We start from the raw sequence: 12,828 nt of genomic DNA, 5'->3' as shown, positions 1-12,828 counted from the left end.
TCAACTTCAATTACGGCAAATGGCAATCACGACGTAGCTAGTTAGGCCAGTAGCCATGGACTTCCATCCTATCCGTACTTTCCTCTCTTTTTTGCCAGATTGAGGTTATCCATACACATTTCCGGAAAACGCTCTTTTTGAAGATATAGCAATTGGTAGGGAAACTTGTTTGATTACTAACCAATGCAGGTATTTAAAATAAGTATATGGTCTATAAGAAATAGCACAATATGATTTCATTTCGATTTAAGAAATTGCAATCACAGGCTTGGAATGTGCTATGTTTTATGGTTCTATATTGTTATATATTTTTTTATTAACAACTATTTCTTTATTTTAGCACAGCCACAGCTGCCGTCGAGTCTGGAATTCTATGCAAAATAGTCCTGAGCGTCGACTTTTAGTCGCGCCTGTCAAGTCAGTCCATGTGGCCACATGGCCACATGGCCACATGGCCGGGTGCAGTGCATCGCGGATCGCTGTAGCGGAACGCACGCCACTGCCTGCCTACCACACACTACCTGTACAGGACGCACCCCCTAAGCCCGACGCAAGTCGCACAAACACACAAGGAAGCGTAAAAAATACGAAAAACTACAAACGAAACAAACAGGCGACCTTTGGTGAAGTGCGTTTGTAAATTTGTTTGCCAAATCAGATGGAAAACAGGATGCAAGGAAGTGCCAAGGAGGAAGGATCCCATCACTTGGCATTTGTCACCCTGCCGAAATGAACCCTTTTGTGCCCGATCGATTTTCCATTTTCCATTTTCGCATTTCCTTTCATTAGTGCAACGCGGAAAATTGCAAATGATTCAATTCTAATCTGATGCCCGCCGCTTTTCGTCTCATTTAAATTTTTGCGCACTTCAAGTGATTGGGTAAGTCCCACGAATCGGGTCTTCAAGAAAGGGTTTGGAAGGGATTCAAGGATGATTTTGTCACATCCCGGTGGACTGCTGTCAAGTGAGCCGCACTTAATGAAGTAAGCAAAAGGATCCCGATAGGGAAAGATTGCAACGATGATCGTCTGAAGTTTCGCACAATTGTTACAATAATATTTTCAATGACATGACAGTCCCATAGATTTGCATTAATGATATTCGCCCCGTTGCGTCCCAAAGATGATGATGATGATGATGTGCAACATTTGTTCGTCCTGCCCTCTTTCCTCATGGCAGAAAACAGAAAAGGGTTGCTCCTTGGGTTCCTTTTTTTTATAATTTTAATTTTGTTTTTTCGAAGTGTTGGGTTCGTCGAGGAACTCGGAATATTGGCAATTATGGCAGTCGACCAGCAGGATGGATGGATGATGCATGGCGATATTATGCAGAGCATATGCAAAGCAGGGGGAGTCTAATCCAGATCTAGGAATCTGGCAAGGAGTCCCTAAGATTGATTATGTCTACTATACTCATGGAACTGTCCGCAATCCTCTCGGTTTCGGATTGAGTTTAGATCGGCGGCCCAAGAAATTGATTGATTATTTTCGGCGCATTCTGGGATTATATTGAAATCATGCCGCCTTCTTTGGACATTTTCGAATGGAGAAGATGCTAATTTTTGGCGGTTTAAGGTTCCCATAAATATAATAATTATTTAAAACTGTATTATTGTTAATACATTTCTGTAACAGTTCAATAGTGCAAAAGTAGCTTTATTATATTAATAATATGTTGAAATTATTTTAAATAATAATTATAAGCATTTCTAAAGGTAAGTGAAGTGCTTACATATTTTTAAAAATATTTGAACCTTTATTCTACAAAAAATTTACACCTATTTTACATTCATAGAGTTGCTTGACATATTGCTGGCCTAGTTTGCACCGTTTCCATGGACTTTCCCATCGATTGGTCTGGATTTTCAGCTGTGACCGCAGGCGCAGGACCTTGGGCCCGATCCTTGGGTACTGGCCACCACTCGAGACCTTTACACCTGCCATTGGGCTTGATGATGTGCGGTTTGGCAGCCCAAATAACATGTTATGTGCGGCCTAATTGGACCGAAACAACAAAACAAAAAACACCGATGAGTCGAGTAGTCAGAATTCAAGGACTTGCTGCTGGAAGCGCAGGCAGCGAAGGACATTGCCCTGGCCAACAGGTGAAGTTCGGTGTTTCGAGGGATACGGCTTGTTAGAACCTCGCTAGAAGTCCTTCAAAAAAACAAAAAAAAACACGAAGGCGCTAACTTCGTGATGTTGCACCATTCCACCTACACACCGAATTCGAATACACTTTGAGAAATTGCTGCCACTTCATTAATTTCATTGCTTATATTTATGTTTTTCATTATTGGTGAGTTTATAAAAATATATATATAATTTATAATAAATATTTGCCTTGCAGATTACATTTCTCGGACTTCTGGGTGAGCTAGTAATCTTATGAACATATATGTTTATATACGATAGATATTTGTATTCCGCAGGCGCAGCACTCCATTGATGACCAATTTTTGGCAACATTTCTTCCAATTCCAGTGGAGGGGGCAGCCCGCAGGACTCGGCAGCACAACTGTTAGGCGCTGAATGTCCTTCGTGCTTGTGGGTCTCCTGTTTTTGCACATGTTGACACATTCGCGAAGTGACGTTGACTTCCTGACATGCAGGACGTGCAGGACATGCAGGAACCAGGGAAAAGGGAAAACCGCCCTCAGGTTCGCTTGGTCCTGCGGGGTTTCCCGGTCCTTGGCTGGCTGTTTTCGCAACTGTTCAGCCGCCGATCGATCAGATCGCCAGGCGATAATGGAGCAGGCACGTGTGCCGCCTGCCCGGCGGATCGCAAGCGGGCCATGGGATTCGGCAGAGTGGCAACAAAGTGCGGGTCGAAAGGTGCGTTGGCCATTGTCAATCGGTTCGGTAGTCTGTCCATGTCCGATCCCTCACTATGTATGCTTGTATAAACCCCCGATCCAAAAACAGCGATACGACTTTTGTCACTATGTCGAAAATTAAGCGGGTGTTTCCATTTTCGCCACTCGAGAAACGTTTAAATCGCAATTAGAGTTTTGGAGTGTGCCCGCTTTTAATAGGCGATTTTTCACAATTTTCTCAATTTTCACAAAATGGGTTTCGAATTGAGTGCAGATCGATGGGTTTCATTGTTCTCGCGTCCAAAGTGTGTCCACAACATCGAATTGGGAACCACAATTCAATTCACTTTGGCACTTTTCATATATCAATTAGGTTTCTTGGGATTATAATGAGAAATATAGTTGAAATTACTACAACTACAATTAAACTATATTCTTAAAATAGTTAATAATCGCAATTAAAGCTATAAAACACCAAGGAAACGCACTTAATTATTTATACATTTCCAGATTTTCCCTATCGTTATGGATCTCTGCCCCGACTAACGCTCCACTCATTACTCGTCAACCAAGCGAAACCGGAAGATATGTATGATATGATATCATATATGATATGTGGTGGCAAGAATCCCAGCTACGTGGTTGCCCAACTTCCGGATTTCGGAGTGCGTAAGTATCCGTTTCACTTTCAATCAAAACGAAATTAAAGAAATGCATGTTTAATGAGACGTTGCCGTCCGGAGCGGGAAAACTGAGCGCTGACGAATGAAAACATGGAACATTTCGGCAGCGGTCATTAGCCGGACGGACAAGAACCAGATAACAACAACAATAATAATAGTAATAATAATAATAGCAATAATAATAATAATGGGCAGGAGACCAGAGCAGCGCATTGTGGAAAACTGAAGAAAAGCGAGAGTCATAAAAAATAAAGCAGCTACAACGGCGTGAACCTTCTTCTTTGGGAAATCGTTGGGAAAAGTTCAGAGCGCGGACGAGGGTTTGACAAGGAACCTGCCCTGATTTCGGCGGGTTATCCATATGTACATTTGTGTGTATATCAGGGATATTCCCTCGGGCGGGCTGCTTGACCGCTCGACCTTAGTTCGGCGATCGGAACTCGAGTTCTGGAGTTCGCCCGGGTATCACATAATAAAGTATTTTACATTGTTTTCCCTGTCACATGGCACAATGTACTCAGCACTGATGGTCAACCCATCATCTGCATAGGAAAGTTTCACGCTCTACTGAGCATTTGCCATGGGAAGTGGATGTGGATGTGGCTGGATATGGCTATGGATTGCTGGTTCCTTGGCAGACGTGTTAACGCTTTTGGCTTAACCCACTCCTTTCGTCTCAGGGGTTGGACAAAATGTTATGACAGCTCATTTAACGCCGCGTCGCAGGAGCGGATTGCTGGCTGACCCATCGATCGCATGGCCTGGTCTCCTTGGCATCCCCATCTGACCAGTTGGCTGGGCTAATGAGGCTCGCACGGCGGGTTGCGATCCTTGGGTAGCGGGAGCTGTGGGAATGTCATAGGTTCCATCTCTGCTGGAAGCCTGGTTATCCCCCCGTTCGCTAATGAGTTATATCTCGTTTTTGGGTAAGTTTTCTAACAATCTTCCACTCTTAGCTTCCCTCGGCGGGAATTCGCCTACAAGACCATGTAAGGATTATCAACGAAACTAAATCTTCCATAATTTGTTCCTTCATAACCCATTACTATGACTTTATGATACTTTCACAGAATAGTTTTGCGCTGAAACCGGTGGTAAATCGCAGTTTCCCGGGAGAAAGTTAGGCGACTTCCTTTTCCAGGGGTCGCTTAGAGCTAATAGCACTCGCAAGGAGTTCCGAGCAAGTGGTACCTGTTCCATTTCCAGGTACTAGACCCTATCGCGTTAGATCGCACATAACTTGGCGGCTGACTACCCATCGAATTCGTGGGCATTTGAAGCGTAAATAATATTTTTTCTTGCGACAATTGTTGTCGCACAACCCCTTCCTTTTTGGGCCCTCATTACCGCCAAGTTCCATGTGGCCGAGGAATCCCCTATAGCTCGCTATCGGAGCATTAAAACGCTCATTAACCAGCTCGCTGTGAGAAAGAAGACCACTTGGGCAGACGACGGAAGGCAAGACCCTCTGCTCTGGAGGAATTGCTTTCCACGCACCGCTGAGCTTCAAGAGGTGTTTAGCATAAACTGCTGGTGGTTCCTTGTGGTTTCAACCGAATTATGACAGTGCCCCTCAGTGAATTTGGTTCTTTTCGTACCTTCTGCATTCCAAATGATTTATTCTGGCCAAAAAATAGTAATAAAAAAAAAAACGTTCTTAGGGCTATGAAAAAAATGTCTTATGCCTATGGTTTAGGAATATCCTTGAGGATTAGCTTTCCTCCACCAGGGAGAAGCTGAGGCGTCTCTTCGTTGCGTCTCTGGCCTGCACTTGGAGCCACATGGCATCCAGCTGACAGGCGTCCTCCAGCTCCTCGCCACCCAACTCCAGGCCGCGACTCAGCTGGCAGTGCTCCTCCTCCAGCTCGCAGTCGCTGGTGGAATTGTGCCCACTGTCCGGACTGATGTGGCGCATCTTCTGGGCGGGAGCTGCTACGGATCCGGACCTGGCCGCTGCGAGCAGCTTCTGCGCCGACTGCCTGACGCTGGAGGAGATCTTGGTGGTGATCTTCCGCTTGCGCCGCACCACCCGCTGCCTGCGCAGCTGCAGGGAGTGCCGCTTGGCATCCTGCGATTCGGATTCGGTGGGCACGGGGGAGCGCACCTCCCGCTCCTCGAAGCCGTCTGCTGGCAGGGAATCCCTCCGCGAGGGCGACTTCCAGTACTCGCACAGATCGCTGGCCGGATCGAAGGCGGGGCGGTAGGTGGGCGATGGCGTCTGGGTGGCGCCGTGCCCGTGCCCGTGGCTGCTCCGGAGCACCTGCTGCCTGAGCCTGTGCCGCTGGCGGAGATGCTGCCTGGGCTGGCGGTGCTGATGCTGGTGCTGTTGCTGTCTGGCGTTGGGCAGCACCTTGCGGTTGCTCTCGAGGATGGCATCGATCATGCGCTCCAGGGTCACATCGCCCATCTGGCTGGAACTGAGCGTATTCTGTTCGCCGGTCGGAGGAGCTGGATGCGGATGCGGATGTGGTAGTGGCTTCTGCTCCAGGTAGCGCGGCTTCTCGAAGTAGCTGTCCGGGATGCCCATGCCGCGCAGGGCGATCAGGGAGCCAGGGATGACGGCGGCATTGGGCGAGTACTCCGCCTCGAAGGTGGGCAGTGTGCAGGCGAACTTCAGGGGAACAGCAGCTGCTCCTCCAGTTGCCCCACTGGCGCCACTTGCTCCTGCCGATGGCGGCGTGGCCAGGATGTTGCTGAGGTCCTTGAGCAGTGGTGTGCGGGCATGGAGGCTGGAGCTGGCCGGCAGCGGCGTGGAGGTCAGCTGGTTCTCCTTGCCTGGCGGCACTCCGATCGACTTCCTCTTGAGTTTGCCACGCAGGGCGTGAAACTCGCTGTAGCTGGAGCCGACCGCCTCGCTGCTGGTGGCCATCGCCTCATCCCTGGCCAAGTACGAGGGTCGTGGCTGGTTGACGGCCCACTTGAGCATCTTCTTTGTCTGATTTCGACTTGCCCTTTACTTCTTCGGTTCTGTAGTGGGTGCTGCAAGGAAAGAGCAAAGGAATCGGGTTAGGAAGGGGCGGCATTTCTGGTTCTGGCATTCCAGAACTTGACTTTCTGAAGCAGCAAATAAATAAAGAGGGCAGCGGCAAAGTTGCCGGGCGAGTTTTCGGCAATTTTGGCGCGCTTTTTCCGCGATAAATGTGCATGTAGACAAGCACACATATATATATATATATATATATCGATTTGGCGAAATCAGCGAAGCGGCAAAAATGAAATCAAAAACGAAATCAACCACTCCGCTCACGGGCAATTAAATGGACGACGGGCAGCCTTTGGCTGGACCTTAATAATTTAATTGACTTTGAACTTGATATGGTCAATTATTTTTATGAAATCTTAATGAACTTTTAGGTTGCATTCAAATTTGGCTCTTGAGTGGATTCCAAAAAAAAAAAATCACAAATTAGCCGAAAAATTGAATTTTTGTGCACTTATATTGCATACAGTTATGTTGGGCATTATTTAAAAGAATATTCAAAACCATAAGTGAATGAGTTCATGAATCTTACAGGCACTTTAGTAATTTACGATTTTATTCTAGGTATATCCATTTATTTTTATGAGCCTTTAGATCTCATACATGACTGCATTTTTAATTTCAATCATCTTTAGACGTTTCGTTCAATCACTTGAATTTACCTTTTTCAGTAGTTTATTGTTTTCGGCACTGATATTTATTTCCAACAGCAAAAAAAAAAAAATAATTGGTTCGCAGATTTATTTTGAGAATTGATTGATTGGTAGTTTGTATATGTAGGTCGAGCGATTTTCTTTTCCAAGTGTTGCGTTTCAACCGTCGCGTTTTTCTGGCAGAGATCGACTGCGTGCGTTCCCTTCGCCGGTTGTTGGTTGACTGACTGACTATCGCCTTAACCGGGGGAAGGCAGAAGGCAGAAGGCGACGAACGGACATGTTGCGCATGCGCAGACGGAGAGACGGAAGAGAGCGAGAGCGGAGAGATCGCCAGTTGAACGGCAGGCTCGTTCAACCAGCGGCATTGAAAGCGGGTGGTTGGGAGACCACTTCTCCGGGTAATTAAAGGTATTTCGCATCTGATGTCAGCCCACTTGACTTCAATAACTTATTCAAGATACTTTTCAGCATTGATATTAATATAAACTATTTAAATAAGTTGTAATATTCGTATTTCTCACTTTTCCCATGATAACAACTATAAGTATATGATTGCCCTTACCTTTTACGTACTTTTTATCGAAACTAGTATATATTTTATAATAATACCTATTCTCGTAGACTCTCACTTCCCAAAACTATCTAATATATTTATATTTATGAGTTAATGCGGCACAAATTGGAAAGCCGAAGGCTGCGCTTTGATCTACATTAACGTTATCTTGATGTTCAGTTTTTATAACCGTTTACCGATCGATTTACGATCTGGCAACAGCTGTGCGAATCTTCCACGATCGTGAGATTTTTTAATGGCCACCGAGAATGATCATGATCAGTTGGCCAAGGATTCCTTCGTGCAACAAGAAAGGGACGGCGGTAGGCAGCGTGTGAGGGAGACGGAGCATAGTTGGCCAGCTGTTCTCATCGCCGCTTGCGCCACAAAACATAATTTTCAATTACCTTTCTCGCAGCGTGTGGCTCCTTTCACCTTGGACTCCTTAAGATACCCTGTGTTTTTTTTGGGATCCTGGGAGTATACTAGACTTGTGATTGTGTGGGCAACAGGAAGTTAGAAAAAAATATTGGGTCTATGTTAAAGGATCTTTAGTTTTTCATTTGATATTGAAAAGATGTTCTGTTTTTGTTAAAAAAGTTCATCGGAATAATGATTGCAATTATTTAGTTCAATTGATGAATCTGTTTTGCATCATTTGTCAACTTTTTCTAATATAAACATATAAGTTTTAAATAAATAGTGCAATTGTTAATGGGTATCTTATAGTCGTCACAACCCAGCACAGCAAATCTTCCCGATTTTTCCTTCCTTCTCTCACGATTTTCGCCAAGAAAAGGACAACACAAACAGGAACTTGGGCATTGTACAAATTTGGCCCATTGTTTATGGGACATCGCTGTCCTGTGGAAATTGTTGTGGAAAATTGTGCAATTGTTTTGCAATTTATTGGTTAAAGGGCTCCCGGTCCGTCCTGCTCCTACCTTCCCTCACTTTCCCGCCTGCTTTCTCTGCTGATCTCAAATTTATGATATTTTCGCAGCCGCCGATTGTCCGTTTGAGAAAAATAGAATTAAATCTCAACCGTACATCTGCCCAATTCTTCAGATTTGGAATCTTTACGATTTACTTTCGCTTGCCAAATTTATTTGACAGTTATGTGCAAAAACTAAACACAACTTTTTGTTCATTGAGGAAGTGCAGGACCTGCTTTAGCATTTCATATGACCACTGCAGTTCCGGACCACCAAGTGATAGATTCAATTTATAGATTCAATTTATGTGGTGTACGTAAGTGATGTAAGTTCATCGAGTCCAAACAATGAGATCGTAAATATATCAGTCCCAAAGGGAATTTCCGAGATACAAGACATCTTCATAGGGCAAAAACCATCAAGAGATGACAGAACGTTTTTTTTTAATAGATCCTAATACAGTTTTTTATATCAACCTTTTTTTAAGGAAAAATCAATATTATATTAGGCATATTTAAGATATATTGCTTGCTAAAATTGGCTAGTTTTAAAATACCTGGACTTTGACCAATTTGAGTTCTTTACGACTTTTTCCCACAATCGTGTATTCAAATAAATCTCAAACCTTCGTTTTGCCAAATTGACATTCGAGGGGCACTACTTTCCCAGACCAAATTGAACTGGGCCCTAGTTTTCCATTCCCATTCATAGGGAAAACAAATCGTGGATATTACGGACATGGATCAGCAGCTGAGTGACCAACGATAAATCTCGGAAAAAAACGAAGCAAATTGAAATAAATCAATAATATTGGGCGGAGATCAACGAAGATGGCCAGCAGCAGCTGTGTGCCCGAAGATCTGCGATCTTTCCAATAATAATCCGTGCCAGTCCTTCCTGAATCAATGGCAATTTAACGCATTGGTCACTGGGCCAAAAAGGACCAGGGATAATGCCGAAGGGATCGATGGGCGACAGCGAGAGCAGGCTACGGAGAAATCGAAGGAGAGGGTGACAAGAAAGATAAATTAGGGCAGGAGGAGCCCCTTTCCGCTTCATTCCCATCATCCAGTTCCTCGGCCAGCCCATCCGCTAATAAATTGCCCAACAATTGTGCAATTTTTCATAAGGCTAAGACTTCACGCTCGGATTTGCTACCGTTTTCCAATCGCTTTTACCAATCAATGGCATTTTCTTACACACGTCGAGAAAATCCTAGAACTGGCTTTTTTGAAGAAGAATTTCTTAAAAAAAAGTACTAGTACTATAGGTTTTTTAAAAAGATATAAGATTTTAAAAAGATATATATAATACATTTGATATTTGATTTGAAAATGAGATAGTAAATATTTAAGCACTCTAACTAACTTCTAGCTAGCTAACTAGCTAACTGAATTTTGCGCATAATCTAGCACATAACCTTATAAAATATGTGCCCATAAATCTAAGCTAATGTATATCCTTTTCCTCGCTGTGCAGGATCCCATTCCGCTGGCCATCGCTGGCGAAACGTGCGGCGGCAAGGACATCTAGATAAAGTGGAAAGTGGGTAGGGAAAAGGTAATCTCAAATCACAAGCCGCACACTGATAGCGCCAGGACAGAGCGGCCGAGTCTTGAGAAAATCCAAGGAACCACACATAAGGAGCCACAATCCACAGTCCTTGGGCCGGACAGCTGTTCGCTCGGGGATTAGCACGGCTAGCCGAGCTCCTCTGCTCCCTCACCTTCTGCTTTTGCTTCTGCTTTCTCCCATTACTTTCGCCGGCGGGGCGCGCAAAATTATTAAAACCTGGCCCTGAATTATGGGCCATAATTTAGAATTTGTATTTGCTCAGAGCTTCCCTCTGGCTGCTTCGTCCTTCGTCCTTCCATTTCCACTGCTTTGCCTTTTCTTCCGCTTACCCACTCGATAAGCCTGGCGGGCAATGGCAGGGGTTGGGGTTTGGTGTTCACAGGACCCAGATCCTTTGATTGATTTGGGATCGTCGTGAAAAGCTGGCATCCATTGACAGGCAGGCACTTCAAGGACCAGAGGCTCTCGGATCGGCTTATTTGTCCAGGATCATGCGAAATGCCAAGGAAAGGGATCTGCAGATCAATAGGTGATGCGAAACACAGGGAATAATTGGATCTGGCTGGGGAAGACTATATCGCGTATTGTTTAGACTAATTCTATTGTCAGTGCCTTGAATTTCGCAGCCTTCAATCTTAAACATTGAAATCTAAAGTTGAAAGCAAACTACTTTTAAAGTTCTTTGTAAAATATACATATTTCTAGACTTTCAGAATCCGCAGGATATAATTCTAAAAGTCACTCCTGACATCTTCCCAAATCAAATCTCAATCAATTTGGGAATATGTATATCAATCGCACAAATGAAGGCCCAATGGAAGGTCCCTTGTGGGCCATTAATATAATAATATATGCCGATCGTTAGCCGGGGCATTTGTCAAGCATTATACGATGGAAATCCGAACTTGACAAATGCCAAATGCCAAGTGAAACGCCATGTGAGATGAATTGGAATGCAAAGCATTCGATTTCAATATCAACCCGATCGCTGCCGCTCCGGGGGGCGGGACGAGTTCAAATTGCCGGGGTAGTGGTGGTGCTACTACGTTTTCAAGTTCAGTCCAAGGGAATGTCCTTTCCGAGTCCCGAAATTCCTCAGCAGTCAACAGGGGAGAGAAATCGGGAGAGCGAGCGAACGGCAATCTCACCTTCAATATTGAAAGGTGCTGTCGAAAAGGTGGTTGTTTCCATTAGTACACTGTCAGAAAAGACTGTAGTTCAATACTTTTAAGTGCACTAAAAATATGTAATAATCAACTGTGATATATATTTAGGATATATTTCATTTGTATTATACAAAATTCCTAAATGTTATCTATATATGCATAAAAGTAATTTTTAAATAGTTATCAAAATCTTTTTCAAATATATTCGATATTCAATGTTCAATATTTTTAAATTAACTAAAAATATGCAATAATCAACTGTGATATATATTTAGGATATATTTCATTTGTAATATATTATATTATATGTATTCCTAAATGTTATCTATATATACATAATACCAATTTTTAAATAGTTATCAAAATCTTTTTCAAATAGTTGGGTATCTTCTCTTTCAAAAATCTGTAATAAATTTTGAAATATTTCTATAGCTGGCCCCATATTTGTTTTCAGTGTGCCTGCTGAGACCGGGTTTCAAGCTCTGCGAGGTGAGCACGCAACCTTTGCGTGCGAGGGTAGAATCAGTCACTTTTCGTCTGTTGCAGCGACAGGACGTGTATTTCTCTGCGATCGCGAGCAGGAAATAAATTTCGAAGTTTACAATTTTGATTTCCCAACACTCGTCTCGTTACGCCTACCTTCTTCTTTTTTTTACCGTGCAAAGAAAAAATACAACAAAATTGTATATTATTTTTGATTGTGAAACAAAGCAATTTCTTGACTTTGGATACCCCGCAAAAAAAAAAACGAATAACGCGAAAAATTCAAAAAAAATATATATATACAAATAAAAAGGTAAAGATAAGTGAAGTGCATGAAATGGAAAACGAAAGGCCAGTGTGCATATTTTTCGGCTAAATGTGCATTAAAAATGCATTAAAGCAGAAGTGTCTGGGCAGCGGGCTTTAATTAAAAACACCCCATTAAAATCGCCTGAAAACGTATAAATTGTGCGCGTGCGATTTTGGGTTTGGGCTATGGGCAATGGGATATGGGCAATGGGCTGTGGGTTAATGGGTTTTCGAACTCGGGCCACTTGGCCAAGTGCTCGAGAGTGCTCTTCAGACCAAAACGAGAGCGGCGGCTGCAAAATGCGCAAAAATGCTAGCACGCACGCATCCCGGGACTCGAGTAGCGAAGAGCGAAATCCCTCACTCCTGCGGATCCCCCTCATGGCCATCGCTCCTCGAGTGGCCGGAGATCGACACCACTGGAGGATGGGGCAGAGGAATGGGAGTAGGACGAAGCACCAGAGTGTGCCGCCAGCAGCACCACCATTTTGCCCAAGTTCACACGGCAAAAAATATATCACTTGAATCTTCAGTCTCAAAATCATTCAGCTAAACATTTTTAATATTCAAAATAAATATATAATATTAGTAACTTTCTTAGGGAACTTAGTTCCTAAATTTCCGTTGAGTTGCAAATTTAATGAAATGCTATATTGCACAGCTAATTTCTAA

The 12,828-nt window shown here is 43.7% G+C and overlaps 1 protein-coding gene across 1 annotated transcript; it reads right to left on the bottom strand.

Annotated features, from left to right (window-relative positions):
- Nucleotides 1–5,094: 5,094 nt before the first annotated feature.
- On the bottom strand, nt 5,095–7,344 carry LOC117148364. The gene is made up of 2 exons (XM_033315721.1): nt 7,142–7,344; nt 5,095–6,478 (listed from the first exon to the last, which is right to left on the bottom strand). Exon 2 carries the CDS (start codon nt 6,423–6,425, stop codon nt 5,211–5,213), a length of 1,215 nt encoding a protein of 404 aa, XP_033171612.1. The 5' UTR covers nt 6,426–6,478; nt 7,142–7,344; the 3' UTR covers nt 5,095–5,210.
- Between the last annotated feature and the right edge of the window lie 5,484 nt (nt 7,345–12,828).

The sequence above is a fragment of the Drosophila mauritiana genome, chromosome X, assembly GCF_004382145.1.
Source record: "Drosophila mauritiana strain mau12 chromosome X, ASM438214v1, whole genome shotgun sequence".
NCBI lineage: Eukaryota > Metazoa > Arthropoda > Insecta > Diptera > Drosophilidae > Drosophila > Drosophila mauritiana.
The sequence above is the reverse complement of the archived record's forward strand: the minus strand, read 5'-3'. Positions and strand labels throughout refer to the sequence as shown.